At 37.0% G+C, this 16774-nt stretch overlaps 1 protein-coding gene across 1 annotated transcript in view; it reads right to left on the reverse strand.

Annotated features, from left to right (window-relative positions):
• Window positions 1-16774, reverse strand: part of MAP3K15 (mitogen-activated protein kinase kinase kinase 15) — a 91952-nt gene that overhangs the window by 54018 nt on the left and 21160 nt on the right. The window contains exons 2-4 of the mRNA XM_050915195.1: window positions 10639-10778; window positions 7241-7264; window positions 2278-2349 (exon numbers count right to left, since the gene is read on the reverse strand). Of these exons, the coding sequence (XP_050771152.1) occupies window positions 2278-2349; window positions 7241-7264; window positions 10639-10778 (236 nt within the window). The remainder of the gene's footprint in view (window positions 1-2277; window positions 2350-7240; window positions 7265-10638; window positions 10779-16774) is intronic.

The following is a 16774-nucleotide window of genomic DNA, read 5'->3' on the forward strand; positions in this document are numbered from 1 at the left end:
AATAAAGTAGACAACAGAAATAAACTGTTCACAGGAAGTAACAACGTAGGGCATGCAGTTACTAAAAATACAGATGGAAAAAAACCTGGTATCAGTACATCCTGTTGCTGATCTGCGTCTGTAAGGATTCAGAATTTTAAATTATTTCTAACAGATAAAGTTCAAACCACATTCCTTCCTCATAAAACCTACAGTACAGCATCTCTGTTGTAACAATATAATTATCCGTTGCAATGTTATCTTTACTTCCTACCAAAAAAGTCAGAAAAATTGCAACCCAAACCACCAGTACGTTAAAACAATTTAGTCTCAGGTTTATTCAAATAAACACTTGAGTTCAGTGCAACGCAAAAGCTGCTTGTGTATAAACTCTATTCTTAAACCTATAACAGTGAATTAGCTCTTCCTGCAATGGGAAAAAAAAAAAAAAGCCAATTTGAAAGTATGACGTATCTTGTGATGCAAAGAGAGCTGCAGTTATCTACTGAAAAAGCAAAGCAATTTTCAGAAAAAAATTAAATGACACACGTGAAACGCTGTATTAATATTATTCAGCCAACATCTCATCTATTTGAATTAGATTTCTTGCTTCTCTTTGAATAGTGAAATCTATGGAAATAAAAACACATTTTTATCCATGACAGACACATTTTTGTGTGCAGAAGTCAGGAACCCTGCACATATTTGAGCACGTCACCTTGTCTGAAAAGCAACCAGCTCCAATTTTCTAGCTGCTTCTGTCCAATATTTACATATAATAAATTATAAAGCCCCTTCAAATAGAGTGTGTGGCCTTTCTAAGAGAGTCTTTCTTATCTTCATTATGTAAAAAACCAGTTCCTGTCCATCTACTTTTCTTATGCTATCAAGAGTTAGAGACAGCTGAAAATATAATCCTTGCTTTTTCTGATCGTCTACTCAGGATGCTGGTCTCTGAAACCAAAAGCTAATCATTGTGAAAATTACTGTCCTGTCACACACCAACTATTGCTTTTTAAGATAATGAATAAATGGCACAGGTATGTATGAAGTAACATATATAGCAATTCTAGCTGCAAGTATATATAATCTATAAATTATGACTTAATTGTAATAGAATAACAACTTCATAGCTTATAAAGACTGAATGCTGAGTTGGTTTATTTCAGGATTAGTGGTTAAGCTATTTTTGTTGTCTTATTTTGAGAAATTAAGTTAAAAATTACAAAAAACCAAGCAGACTGGAAAAAAAAAAAAAAGCTCTCAATAGCTCATATTCCAGCAAATAATGTATGCCCAGTATGCTATCAATGAAACTTCTGTATTCAATCACAACACTTTAAAGTCTACCACAAAAAGAGCCAAAAGTTTAGGAACATAAAAAAACCAGGAAATAACTGCAAGTTGAGAGAGGGACCTGTTCTTCGGGGGAAAATGGTTAAAGGAATTAAGCACAGGGCCATGCCTTTGCTGAAGGGTTGAAAGAGTTAAGCCCACATAGGCCATTTTTAGGCTCTAGGCAAGACAGGCCAAATGTAGAGTGCTTTTTGTCTTAAAATACTCCTCTAAACATTCTGCTAATGCTGTTAAAAGTAAACTTTTGACCTTAATAACGTAAACAGTTTTTTTAATTGTACTGCTACAGTTATTTCGGTGCAACTGTCACTGTGACAGAGATGCTACACTAGAATTAAAAGGTTGGGTTTTTTTCAAATAAATAATGTTGAATAAAATCTCTGCATTTTTAGAGAGGGTATCATGCCTGCACAGCTAACAGCGCAATTCTTTTACTTAAGCCATGCAGTTCATTTTGACACTTAAGAGTATTAGGAGTGCTTACCCTACCTTACAAAGCAGTTAGAAGAAAAACAGGATAACAGAAAATGAACTGCATTCACTCAAAGAAGTCACAAACTTTTGAGTGTTCAGGGAGTTTAATCCACTGTTGTCTTAAGAATTAAGGTTTTCACAGTAGTCTTCTGTGACATCATATTCCTATCCATCTTGTGACACAGATGACTAAGATATTATAAACCTTTAAAAAATACTTCCTCTTCTAAAGTTGAATATATGCAGTATTTTTATGTAAAGTCTGTGAAGAGAGATGATCACAAGCCAAACATTCTAAATGCTTGGGATCTAGCTTGCAAGGAACGAGTACTCCAAGATTACAATCACTTTGAAGGAAAGACCCTGCCCCTATTCTTAAAGTATCCTTATACATTTTTAAATGCCTAGAAACACAGTAATAAGATGGCATATCTATTCAACAGAAAGCAGATTTAAAGTGATACATACTTTGCCTATCAGATTACCACTGTGGTATTCAGGAGGTACTTGAACCCGAAGAAAAGCTTTGTGGTTGGCAACCTACTCCAAATTGAAATAAAATAACAAAGAGGAAAACACCACCACAAAACAGCATAAGAATCAAAAGACAGACATGACACATGAATAGAGAAATTATTAAAGAAAGAAACAACAGAAAATGAATATAGATATTTATAGCAAGTCCATATTTACAAGGCCAAGAAACCAGTGCAATACTTTGCCACCCAGAATGTAAGATTTCTCTATCTACATGATTTGTCTATACATCTCCTTGTGTCATCATTAAGAGCTTTCAAGTCTTATTTTTACGAATCTATCAGATTCATTACCTGATTAGTTAACTATAATCCAACCACTACACATACGCATCCCTTGAGATAGTAACATTTCCATAAAAACTAACTTTCATAAATAAATTTTAAAAGCCTTGGTTTTCATTATATCAATAGTAGCAGTGGCATGTTTCATGATTAGAAACATTAGAAGTAATATTTGTTGGGTTACTCATTGCCTTTGTACTCCCCCCAAATGGAAAAATGGTTGTCGGTATTTAAGATGTTCCTACTCCTCTTTCATTCTGTGCCCTTTTGCAAACTCTTTTAATACTTCTGCTGCCTCAGGCTTTTTTAGAAATATATCACTAAATGACCATATCATACAAATTTTTATATATTGTAAAAATAATCAGAAAATAAAAAATAGAAAACTCTTCTGCAATACTACTTCTTCAGATTATTAAATTCGTATAACGTAATCATGCTTTAGAGTCTTGGCTCTCATTTCAATCCATTGGGGCTACTAAATTGGAGAATATGAGTCCAAGTGCCAAAATCTTTCTATTTAGTTTTCTTAAATGTTCATTGCCTTGAAACAGTAGATACAGTCTAATTTATACAGCTACTGAAACTCTGAAGAGACTTTCTGCCAATTACAATAAAAAGTGATTTTTCAACATAAAAATTCCTTGTGGCAAGGATAAATTGCAATCCTGTTCCCTTTAGATCAAGGAGAATTTTTACTAATGACTCCTCCATGGCCCAGACATTATTCTCTGCTTACTATAAGAGCTGCTACAGGATTTAATGAAAAAAAAAAAAAAACAAACAACCATTTAAATCTCTGAAAATACTTCATCAGGCCCACAGGCCTCAGTATACTATAATAAACCTTTCGGTTTAATAGACAGCTTATTTTAAATACCTTCCCTGAAAGCAATTGACAGGGTTATTCAAATTTCTTCAGGCATACTATCAACTAAAGAAAAATTAACTATTAAGTCTTTCTCCTTGTATTCTGTACTTGCCATAATAATTTTTCCAGAGTGGGAAGTTCTAGTTTGTATTCTCAGTGCCACATTCAAACAAACTGAATGGATCAAAGCATGCATCTCAAACTATGTGCAACCAATGCTAGAACTATTGCCAGAAGGACTGTACATTTTGCTTCCTGACTCCAGCAGTTTTTAAAAAGCCCCTTGTGCACTCTTTTCTTCACTTAATCTTGGACTTTTTTTATGCACCATTCCTTAAAATTCTGTAAGGGGAGAGGAAATTTCCCTATTGAGGGGAAAAAAAATATCAAGGATAGCAACAAAATGTTGTATCCAAATAGAACAACTATGCCATGGATTTTGTCTATTACATTGGTTTGGGGGAAGATTATTTTTTTTAAGCATTTTTTGCTTTCAAAAATCCTTGAAATTTCCTTTCTCCAGTAAACCAATGTTTATCTGACATCTAAAGAAACTCCAAAGCACAATCCCATTTTCCATAGATAAATTTATTTTCCTGTACCCTACAGTCCAGTAGCATCCACTGTGCTCTCAAACCTTGTTTTTTCCATAATGACACAAGAAACAAACTGTTCTGCAAGACTGCATATTTGCAATTTATTTTATCGATGATAATTTTGACTGAAACTAGGGAGCTGTGCATACACCCTCAGTAAAATTAGCAGAAAATAGTCCTCAAAGCTCAGAGGAGCTCTACAGAAGGAAACCTAACTGATGGGACACAGAATCTTGACCTTGAATTTCATGCCAGGGCAATTCTTTCTTGGGAACTGAACTCCCATAGCCAATAATTCTTTCCTTTTGTATCCAAGTACGCAATAAATTATCAATACAGAATTTTAATTGCTTGTTTGGGGGAGTCAAGTAGAACTAAATCACATTGCCCACCTTATCTTATCCCTGAAAACTTCATTCCTGGATGGTGGAGGGAAGGAGGAAGTTCTCCTACTCTTACACTCTTTTTTCAGACAGTAAGCTATTAAATCTCTCAGACTCACACCACTGCAGCATGCTGCTGTATAATTTTCACTGTTAGATCAGCTGTACTCAGGCCAAATCTCAAATGAATTGCTGACCTTTTTTCTAGGTATTGTTTTCAGCTTTATGTCCAGTTTCCTCACTCTTACCTCCTCCTCGATGCTGAATTAGAATAACGTTTTCTTTACAAGAAAAACATCCATTTTCTTCAAGGCTTACTTGTAATACACAAAAGAAAATCACACCAGACAACACACTAGACATTCATCTTCTCTGCATCTTTAACATGGCTCCAAATCTGTTCTATGCTATGATTTTTTTGCACCTTTGTACATGACTTGAGATTTGCAGGATAAATAGCAAAGATGAGGGCAGGGAAACCTCAGAGAAAGCTCCGAGCCAGAGCAGCCAGCACAGAAAGTTTCACTTGTGCTGCTGGAAAAAACGGTGTGCTGTGCCTGGTAGCAATCCCAGTTGTCCCCCTTCCCTTATACACAGTGCAGATCCATGGACACAGAGTTTATGAGATACAGAGAGGACTTCTCTTCATAAAACCAGCAATGGTATTCCTGCGGCTACCTCTGGGTTGGAGGCAGGCTTAGCAGATCAAGTAACTATCCTCTTTCCAACATGTCTCCAGACCCTAATGAAGAGTGCATTTAAGCCCTTTCTGCTATTCCATAGCTATGGCAGAGGCATACCCACACTTTTCAATCAGGAAAAGTGAAAGGAAAACACAAAACCCTAGTACAGGGGTATTAACTGTTGTATCTAATACTCAGCGTTTAAACTGAAATGGTTATGTAACTACGTACTTGATTGGACACAGTAAATTCACAGCAACCCTCATTAGCAATTCACTTCAAACAAGAGATTGCCCATATGGTTGTAAAATATTTAACCAAGCAATGAAGCAGTGGCACCATACTGGGGCAGCAGCAAACTGCATGCCTCTCATGACAACTCATTGGATCTGAAAGGAGGGGAAAGCAATTGTCTATTTGAAGTCAGCTCTAACTTAGAAAAACATAAAGTTTTAACCTATTAACTATTCAGCTTGCTAATTAGTTTGTTGTAATTTCTGATTAAAAAACTGATAAAAGAATGCAATATGGGAGCACATTTATCTAATAAAAGAAAATATGAACAACTTCAAATAACACAAAAGGGTCAAGAATCCATACTTGGTATTTAAAGTAATTTATTTTTTCCTCACTGTGTTTTACTTACAGTTGTTTTCTTAATTTAAGCACTTGAAGAAAGTAGGTTAGGCAATCCCTCCTTTTTAAAGGAGGGATCAGGATCCTAGTTTCGGGATGCCTCCCTGCCCCTTTTGCTAAGCCACATGGTGTTTACAGGTCTAATACCAGGCTCTGCTGTAGAAACCATGTCACCAGACCCATCTTTTCTCCTCTTCCACGTGAAGGTAAATACCTCCCTCTGTGGGAGAAAGAATCTGCCAAGAGAAAAGATTGCAGGCTGCCAATCTGATCGCACTAGGCTGAACTTGCTGCTGTCCTCATTGCCTTTACTCCATTTCTGGAATTACCATCAAATGGCTCGGACACAATTCTCCCTCTTGCTCTGGAGGGGAAAACACATGCTTGTGACATTTTGATCATCCACCAGTTGATGGACAGTAGCGTTCACAAGCCAATCTGCCTCATTCTGAGGCCCCCCTTCACACAGCTACAGACCAGTAAATGCAGTTCAGAGCCCACAGGTGAAACTAGTTCAAAGATCACCAAGATAGACAGGAAAATGACCTGGATTTACTCACATGCTCAACCTGATCTATCTTGAGCCTACATGCAGCGCTGTGGCCAAGTATAAACAGCAGCTGAAAATAAACTGCTGTGACTAATGCATTATCTCTTCTAGTTCTATTTTAAATTATTAGCAAACTCTAAGAACATTTTATTATTTTAGTCCTGCTCTATATTCTTCAGAAGAAAATAAAAGTATATGGTGAACATGGGGAAACAGAAAGGAATAAATGGAAGTTTAAGATTTTTGTAAATTCAATAGTCCTCAAAGTAACAGCGTAGAGTATTTAATGAAAATCACCACTGACATGATGTGAAGTATGACAAAATATATAACTAAGATATCATGGCATATTGCAATAAGCCTAAAATAACCACTAAATTTTATCTTGGTTCAGGCTTACCTACTTGTTTGGTTTTACTTGCATTAAGGGTAAGAATATTTTTACCCTGGGAAATAAGCTCTTGCATTCCTAAGTAAAATCTGTGAATTTGTGAGGAAGAGGATGGATATACAGCAGCCAAAGCTGTTTGAAATACGAAAGTCCTATCAAGGCATCACACACACGTATACATTTGCACAAGTGGGTGAAAGTGGCAGAGGGAGAAAGAGACTTTGAATTTCTGAGTTTACATTTTGATCTATCAACCTACATATATAACATATATCTACTAGCACTTTTCTAGAACTTAAAAAGAAAAGTAATTTTTTAATCTAGCTTTACTTTGGAAAGGAAGTGAACAAGACTTCCACTGGGTTGAATTGTATATAGGTAAAACAGACTTTCTTCAATCATATAGAGCATATATATGCTTGGCACCTTTGTTATTAGAATTGCTTCAAACGTAGTATCTTCATTTTGTGTTTTAAAATGAATGTGGATTTAATACTTACTGTGTTTTTCTGAGATACCATATCCTGGGGGGGAAAAAAAAAGAGAATAAAAATGTTTATTCATTTTTACTGGGAGTTATTATTTCCAATAAAAGCAACAGGTATACATATATATACACACATACGGATGTGTTCTTCACAGCATAATCCATATTTCCTGCTGCCGCACATTCCAAGGGACAGAACAATATCAAGAAAAGTCTTAGTAGTTCAGGTTAGGAAAAAATTAATGACTAAAAGAAGAAACCTATTTAAAGAAGTGCTCAGAAGATGAAGAAAGTTGTACTTGCCAGTGCCAGTTTCTCAGGCTGGGCACTCCACATACCCAATCACACTCCAGGCATTTGTGAGACAAAATCATTCAAAGCTGGAGATTTTTTTTCTCTGAAAGAGTATCCTTAAGATACCTAGGCCCCTTTCCTACTTGGATGGGCACAGACCAACACACTCCTCCTACACCTTAATTCTTCTCACCTCAAAATCTAAAGAGATATATTGAAGCTATGAGGCAGATGATAAACTAATGGGCATGTAAACCAGTTGCTGGTAAGTAACCTCCTCCTCCTTCTAGTGATGGCTTACATGTCCAATGAACACTGCTGGGTGAAACTGAAAAGGTCTCCATGTAAGTCATGCTATAAATGTTAGATATAGACTTGTTGTTAAGCAAGGTTATTGATATAATTTAATTGTATGTGCTCTGACAACCTAAGATGATTCTGCTTGAGCAACTTCACATCTGACAGCCTGAAATCCACTTGGACAACCACTGCACAGAAATCATTGTGCCAATGCACCCTTTTCCTCAACAACAGACAAAATATCAGGGACCATCTAAGAGGTTTAGTTCTGTAAATATGACCCTCTTGAAATCTGGATTATATATTCTTTTATATGCTTGGAACTAGGTTGTTTTGGAAAGAACTTTGGTGAAAATGAAGAGACAACTCTTGGGAGAATTTCAGGATGGGTCCTAAGAAATAAGCTACATAAAGTCAGGCTGCTGAACTTCACAGATCATTGCAGTAGAAGTAATAGCAGTCATGAATACTGCCTTTATAACACTTAGGCTAGCCACTCTTAAGAGGCATGCACAGCAACCTAGATCCAAGTAAAGTAATAAATTCCTGAAGCGAAGGGAAAAAAACCTGACCAAATTAGTTGTAAACCTGAGAATAAAGAAACACCAACAGATGGTCAAAAATACATATTAAGGTACCAAAATCTAAACAGAATTACTGATTAACTTAAACTTCTTAAGCCCAATACAATACATCAGAACAAAAGTGATGGAAGGCTTAGACATCTGAAATATCACATATCTGAAAATTAATATGTCTACCTAGCTAAGCAAGTATCTCCAGCAGAGCTTTATCTACTGCAGATAAAGATCTTTCTCAGCAGGGAGAAATGAACTCTTCTGAGAACTATCCAGCACCTACGCCATGAAATGTGTCATGAACTGTTCTTCACTGAAAGACCCCACGAACAATCCCTATCTGCCTTCTGAAGTATTCCTAAAAAAGGTGTATTAGCATATTTGAATGGTATCCAACACTGAACTGGGGCTCAATTGCAGAAGAGGTATCAAGGACATCAGGGCAGGACTGAACCATGTCCCAGCACCCTGCTTAAACTACTCTAGCACTTGATCCAGAGGATCTCTTCTACTTGGTTCCAGCAACCTAAATCAAGCCTTCCGATCCCATAGTAAGATATGGTAGGGGCCTACATAGGCCAAGGAGGTTATGCAAACAACTGGGAGATGAGGAAGAGGTCAGTGACACTGACAGAGTTCCTAGCAGAAAAGAGATGAAGGCAGATAATAGCTTTTCTAGCCTTAAGTGACCCAGTCACGCTCCAGTGTTTCCAGGTCCCCAGACTTGTCCTTGAGCTTTACATCCTTAGAAAAAAAGCCCCAGAACTGACAGTGCAAAGACTTGCAAGTTCTGGCAACAATCAATCTGAAGATCCAACCCATGGATGGATGTAACCCTGGAGGTCATTCAGCACTCCAGTTATGAAGCAGGTGCTTGCATATGTGCTTGGCACAAAGTGCATAAATCAAAGCCATCCACAGAGGTCCTCATTGAGCAGAGACAAATAGAAGATGACAAGTCTCTGCTTCCCAAACTTTGGCACATCCTTGGGAGAACCAAGTTGATCAGAACATCTGAGTGACAGCATAGGAGAAAGGTAAAATGTGTTACTGAAAAATAAAAATTAAAAATCTCTTTGCAGTCAGGTATATTACCAATGCAGGATGAAAAGTTGTATGCCTGCCCACCCAGATTAGCTAGAGGAATGGAGGGCATGCAAGTATGCGTTAGCGCATATCTGTATGGATAACCTCTTTGAGCAAAGTGTGAGAGGCTCCAGCTCTGAGTTCCTGTGACCTCCAGGTCACACAGAATATGAATGTGTATGTGGACCACCACCTGAAGAAAGGAAGTATGGGATACTAGACACATCAGAGTAAAATCAATGACATTGAGAGCAGAAAAGAGGAAGGAGAAGCTGTGACAGAAATTAGCTTTTCTGGGAAAAGAGAAGGAGACTCATACAAAATTAAGATTAAACTTAATGTTCTTAAAGGATCAAGAGAGGTGGTATGAAAAATATAAAGTAGTAAGGGGCAATAACTCAAAATAAGGAAAAAAACACAAAGCATGAACGCTGCTCTCAGTGAAGGTAGCAAGAAAATGGATATTAAAAGCAGCAGTAGGTGATGATACAGAGGATAGAAGTCTAAATGTGATCTAAAACAAAGAGAACCTGCACTGAGAAAGACAGAAACATCCACAATATATGTCTTCCATCCACAATGTATGACTTGCATCCCGAACAGCAATTTCAGAACTTAAGTGTATAGCACGTATTATCCTACTATAAAAATGAACAACAGGCCTATAAAAAGATTGAGTGAGGATCTCTTTTTTTATCTTCAAACAGCAATAAAAAGGAGATTCCTGTAGTTTTAGCTACTCAGCCCCTAGGAGATACAAACCTCATCTGACAGAAGTGCTTCAATAGTAGGAGTAGGGTGCAGTACAGCCCTTGTTCAAGTGTCATTATGGTACGGGCCATAACATTTTTTTACATGTACTCTAATTAAGAGAGGGAAAGGAAGGAAAAAATCGGACCCGCACTTTCACTTCCAAGTCTAACCATCTGAAGCAAAATCAGTACCATACTACAGATCTTTTCTTATAAACAAGCTTTTATACTATTCTAATCATTATTAGTTTTGCTAGCAGCTGTTTTTCTTAGCATGATTTTGTTATGTAGCTATCAGGAAGTCATATTCAATGGAAGTTTCAGAAAAACACAAACATTTGCAGGATCAGATATTTAAAAATATTTCTGAAATGAAGCAGATTTTGAAGTGAGACCCTTACTTTGAGAGACTGAGCAGTGTCAGCATCAGTGTCATGGTAGAGTATAACATTATTAGCCATGTCAAAGCTTTCACGCACACCAAGGTGGTAGAACAGTGATGGTTGCTTGGAAATATCACTCATGTCCACAACTGCAACATCTGAAATGAGAGAGGGAGGGGGTAAAGTGCTAAAAAAATAATCATCTTAAAACCAATTTTATTCTTACACAGGATTTAAAATAAATCCTGAAATTACACATACATTTGGACAGACAAAATTAATATATTCAAATAAGGATCATTTTCTCATGGTACAAGCAAATTTTACCATTCACACAAAAGATAAGAACCTACTCAGGAAATTATCACAAGTGTTACAGCAACTGGGAGGCAGAGTTTATGAATTCTGCTTGAGGTTTTGAAATCACTGCATCAGGAATACCTTGGGTGAAGAAGCAGTTCTGCATTTGCTCTCTGAACTAGGCCTGACAGCCTGAACACCCAATAGGATGGAAGGCTCCAAACCTTCAGGTGGAACCTCTGAGAACAATAATGTAGCAGAAAATTAGGGAAAACTGCGAGACTAAGTTTATCTTAAAAGGCTGAGGTTTGGAGAACAGGAAATTCCTAACCGGTAGAAAAAGAAATGACTGTGAAAGGTGTCTCGTAAAAGCTACAGGCAAGATGTTCAAGATTGGGGGTGCAGGAACGAGGGGATTCAACCACAAGTAGCCAGAGCAAGACTTTCACTGCTCTTGGGTAGTATTGAAGTCAGAAATGGAAGTAAAAAGATTTACGTCAGTGGAAGATGACCTATACAGAGAGCTAAAGAGAATTACCCCATATTATGCAGAACAGCTGAGATACAGGCAAAAGATTCTGAGTTCACCATTTGGTTCTCATATAAGCCTAAAGGCCAGTACGGAAAGAAGAGGTAACTGGAGAAGAGGACACTTAACACTGAGTTTTTTTCCTTGATCCTTATATCCTCTATGCTACCTAAGAATATTTTGCTTTAAAGCTTTTTGAAGGTCTGTATCTATATAACTGTCTGCTTTCACCACTGTGGGATAGATGGGTGAAATTAAATCCAAAGTATTCATAAGAGTAGAGCCTTGGCATTGAAACCACAGGGGAGTGTGAGGTTCAAAACAGATTCCAGAGACTCAGTGCAGCCGGGCAGTAAATCCTACATGTCTGAAGGGGTAACAGACAGCGTCTGGACCTACAGGGAATGACAGAGAAGGGTGAGCTACTAGTAAACAAGAAATCTAAAAGCAGGTCTGAGGTATAAGATCCAAACACAACAACCAGTTTACCTGGGCTTCACCAAGGTTACACATCACAAGAATCAATACCCCATACTTAGTGTGCAAGTTCTTGGAAAAGCCTGCAATTAATATACACTCCTGTACAATTCCATCAGGCTATGCTAACACGCCACACTGGGGTCAGCCAGTCCCTCTGGTTACTGACAGACTCCCTGTTACAGCACAAGGAATGTTTTGAGTCCGAAGACAATGACCTGCCTTAAGACCAAAACATCACCATTCAAAAGCAAAAAAACAAACAAACAAAAAAAAACCCCAAAACCCCACCAACCCCAAAACCCAACAAACCAACCAACCAACACAAAAATCCAAACACACCCCCCTCCCCCCAAAAAACCAAAACCCCAACACAAAATTATGGCAACATGAGAAAATCCCCTTATTCCTGTGGAACCTCAAATCCTGCACCGTCTACTGATGATCTTTCCAGTTCCTGTTTAGCCAGCTCTCTACAGCATGGACAAAATTCTTAGTATACTGCACACTGTAGGGTCACACAAACCGAGCGAGCTTGGAGCAGTAAATCCCAGCTCCATAAACACATCCAAATCTAGATTACCTCAATATTACAAAATTATTTTTGAAAACATCAATGATTTATAAAACAAAAGTTAAGACAAACTAACAAGCAGACCTAGAATCAAATATCATCTAGGGAAAAAAAATTAAGTCTAAGAGCTTGAACTATTTTTAGTGCTTGTATAAACTGTTTTTGTGGAACCAGAGTGCTGTGAAATCAAAATCACCATCCTGGTAAGAGAATTTAGACAATGTGTTCATGTAGCACACAGATATTGCATTTTACAATACAATGTGAGCAATGATCCATAACAGAGTTTATTGAAACAAGGCTATACACAGTTCATTGCCACAGGTAGTAGTTTACAACTGAAATGTGTCTTCTATTGACTGCTGCTAGGTAACAATGTAAGTAGTATCAGAAACACATTAAATGGACATAGGAACAGGAGTGAGCATCTGCATTAAAAAGGGTAATTATTCATCACTTAGATATTCATTCACACTGATAGAAGATGATCTATGAGAATGAGTTTTTCTTGTTTATTCACACCTCATGAACACAGGTGTGAATAAGGTAAAATAAAATAAAAATGAAACAAATTGAAGACCAGTAGAGATGAAGACTGTATCACAAAAATATGCATGCAAGTGAAAAAAAGCCCCAGGAAGATAATGGAATGGATCCAGTCTGATCATGGGAATCAAGGGATGACAGTGCACAGAAGCAGAGCATCAGAAGTGCTAGTGGCTGTGGACTAGACCAGTGATGAAAAGCTGCATTCCCAGGGAGCTCTCCAAGCCCCTCTCCAGCAGGACCAGCTGCAGGCTTGGAGCAGGGAGGAAAGAGATCTACTTACAAACCAGCTTTACTAATGTGCTTGAGTCCAGTGGGCCCAGGAAATGAATGCAAAATTGGATGGAGAACAGCTGACCAACAACAAATACTTATTAAAGCAGCAGATCCCTAAGACATATGCAGTGCATGGGATGCTGAGAGTACGGTGTTCAGTGTCACTGATCACTAGGTCTAAGCACGCTCCCCAATACTACTGTTTTCAGGGTTACATCTCTCCTCTTGGTGTAGGCAGTTTTGTGGATTGCTCCATGAACAATGCTAATATGTGACACCACAAATATTTCTGTTTCAGTTGTCCTGTATTTTTCTTATGACTTAGGCTACAATCTTGCATCTACAGTTCTTTAAACACAGACATGGGGCCCTGTACTTCAACCACATATTTAGTATGGCTGATAAGAAAGAGATAAGAATTCCCTTAAACTTCCTGAGATACATAAAAAGAAATACTACAACACTAGTATCTGCTTCGCAAAGCTTGATTTATGAATAGAAACATAAGTCAATCACACTTCACCGTCAACTCCCATCCTTCATATCCGGAGAGCCTGTTCAGCCAAACATACTTCTGGGCTTCCCCCTCCAAATTTAGCTGCAACCTCCTCCATTATAGACAAGTGTGAAGCAAGAGCTAATGCCAACTTTGATCAAATCCTTTAATGAATGAGGAATTTTATGCAATAATGAAACATTTCACATAGGTCTAAAAGACTAATGGATACGGTTTCCTATCTTCAGAATGAAAGAGAGCATGGGAAAGTACAGCCTCTCTGTAAAGACTTCTAAGTGAAGTACAAAGATCTTTACAATGCATCCACCAGAGGGTGTGGAGGGGTGGGGTTGTGCTTAATGTTGCACATGACCAATTTTGGATGATTCTGGAACAGAACATTTAAACTCATTGCTTCTTTTTCTGCAGCAGCAACTCACATTCAAAAGAACATACCTATAAAAATGTGTCCTTCCTCATTTCTTCTTAAGCGTAAGAGAGCTTTTCAACAATTTTTGTTCTCTTGTAGTTGCGCATGAAACTATTTTCATCCTGAAAATAGTTCATCACAAACCCCAAAATTGATCTCACTTGATTAAGTATCTGATTGAAGTTCATTTGTCTAAGCTTTTGTTTCCATTGTAAAACAATCATGCTATGTGTATATTTTCTAGTGCATTAAGGTAATTCATCAGTATTACTAGTACAATCTTGATTAGGTCTCTGCACTGTTGCAGCAGATGGCACATAAATAATTTCTTATACTACAGTTTACATATTTTAACAATAGTGTGTCTTAAGAGACTAGAAGGGGAAGAGATAAATAACTATGACAACTGAAATGAAGATTAGAGATCATTACTTGTGGTAAAACAGGAGACTAAAACTAATAAATAATTCAACAGGAAAAACATTATTACACAGGTTAAAACCAGAGGACTTATTTCTCTATCTGGAATGCACCTGAAGGCATCATATAATTTAATGATCAAAGCAAATCACAAGTCTTCATGTGACTGTTGTATGATTTATGGCATTGCTAGCAACAACAAAAGGAAAATTTTGGCACCAGATTTTGGGATTTGTAAGTTAAAAGTAGTGAACAAGAGAAAATGAAGAAATAGCCTGAAATATGCTAAAAGTTAAATGGAATCGAGGAGGCCTAACAGAAGAAAAAGTCAGAAGAAGTCTGTACTGCTTTCAACTTCTAATCTAAAACTCACCTCCATCCAGCCTCATCCGTGTAGAGAGTAAGAACCTTAGTCTATTATTATGGATTCATTATTTTTCAGCATTTGGAATCTATCTATACACAATAGATTTAAAAAAAAAAAAAAAACAAACCCTTAACATGATAATACAAACCTTATTGAAGGAAAATGCAGAACTCTGTCCCTTGTTATTCACTAGCATCCTGGTAAATTATGAACCTTCAGATTACTATTGCTTCAGATTATTGGCTAATTGCATCAGTGTCCTTCATAGTTAGTAAATAAACAAATGTCTTATCCTTGAAATCCATTGGAGGAAACTGTCAAAGTTATTCTTCAGAAGAATAACAATGCTCCCCCCACCCCCCAAAAAAAAAAAAAATCACCACAACTATCTTCAAGAATCCATAACTTCTGGATGCACATTCAAGTTTTTTTTCTGCATGACTGCATGGTCCTTTAAAGGAAAGAATACCAAAGTTTTTACAGGGAAACAATTATGGTAAAATTTGAAGCGTATTTGAAAACTAGGAATCCTTTGCAGCTTTCACTTAAGCTAAAACAAAAGGCACAACACTCTCAACTTTAATATACTCTGTACTCCCAGAAACTGGGAGAGGGAATAGCTCAAGGCAATAAAGCATAGTAGTAACTACCAACAGAACTGTTAAGGTAGTTTTTCAGCACAGTTTGTTATACCAGCAAACTGTCAGTACCTTCCATTAGATCCTAAACACAAGCCAATTTTAGTGTAAAACCACTGCACTCGTGATGTTATTATGGCTCTCTCAATGCATCGAGTTTTATTAAAATCTCACTGCTCTAAAATCATGCTATTCTGTAAGAATCTGCTTACTTTTCTTAAAAAAAAATAAAATAAATTTGTTCCAATCACAATCACATAGTAAAATACAAAAATATAACTAGAAGTTGCCTTAGAAGACAAAAGTCTCATGAGACATAAACATGCAACTTTTTTCTAAATTTAAGAATTTCTGGTTGAAACCAAGAGTACTTCAATTCAACCTCTTCAAGCTTGCAATATTATAGCATGAACTTTGCTAACTTCACCGGTTTGCTAAAGGGCCAGAATCGGTCACAAAAATAAAAACCAACTAGGCAGTAATGATTTATCCTGCAATATAGACTTGCATATATTATAATCACATTAAATAGCATTTAAAAAACCATTTCATACATTTCAGACTAAGCTTAACTTCTTGTAGATTAAAACCAAGTGCTGCACTTTTGTATAAATACTAAAAGTAAAACTAACTGTAATAGTTTAGAAATTGCTTACACAGCACCTTTAAGAAGGAATGTTGTCCTTATAAGCTCCAATCAACTTTTGCACAAGAATTCAGTTGTGGCTGGAGTCTGACTACAAGTTTCAGCCTACTTCCTACTTCAAAAAAGGAAACACACTGCACGCTGGAGGTCTGAAACTTTTTGATACGGTGAGGGCACTTCCTTTGGAAAGAGCGTTTAGTTCACGGGCCAAAGGAATTGAGAACTCAAAGGACAGGAAATTTAAGAACTAAATTAGGTATGAATCCTCATATTAATTTGGGAAAAAAGAAGATTTCTTTCTGTTCACATATAGTAAGCGCTGAAGAAAAAACAGCGAGATTTTGGGGTTTTATTAATGAAACAAATCACAAATTAGACAAAGAAGACAACTTCAATATTGGCCACATAATTTTTAATTCACTGTTTTTAAAGGGTGATTATCTTCGGAAGACAAC

This window comes from Gymnogyps californianus, chromosome 1 (assembly GCF_018139145.2).
Source record: "Gymnogyps californianus isolate 813 chromosome 1, ASM1813914v2, whole genome shotgun sequence".
NCBI classification, from domain to species: domain Eukaryota; kingdom Metazoa; phylum Chordata; class Aves; order Accipitriformes; family Cathartidae; genus Gymnogyps; species Gymnogyps californianus.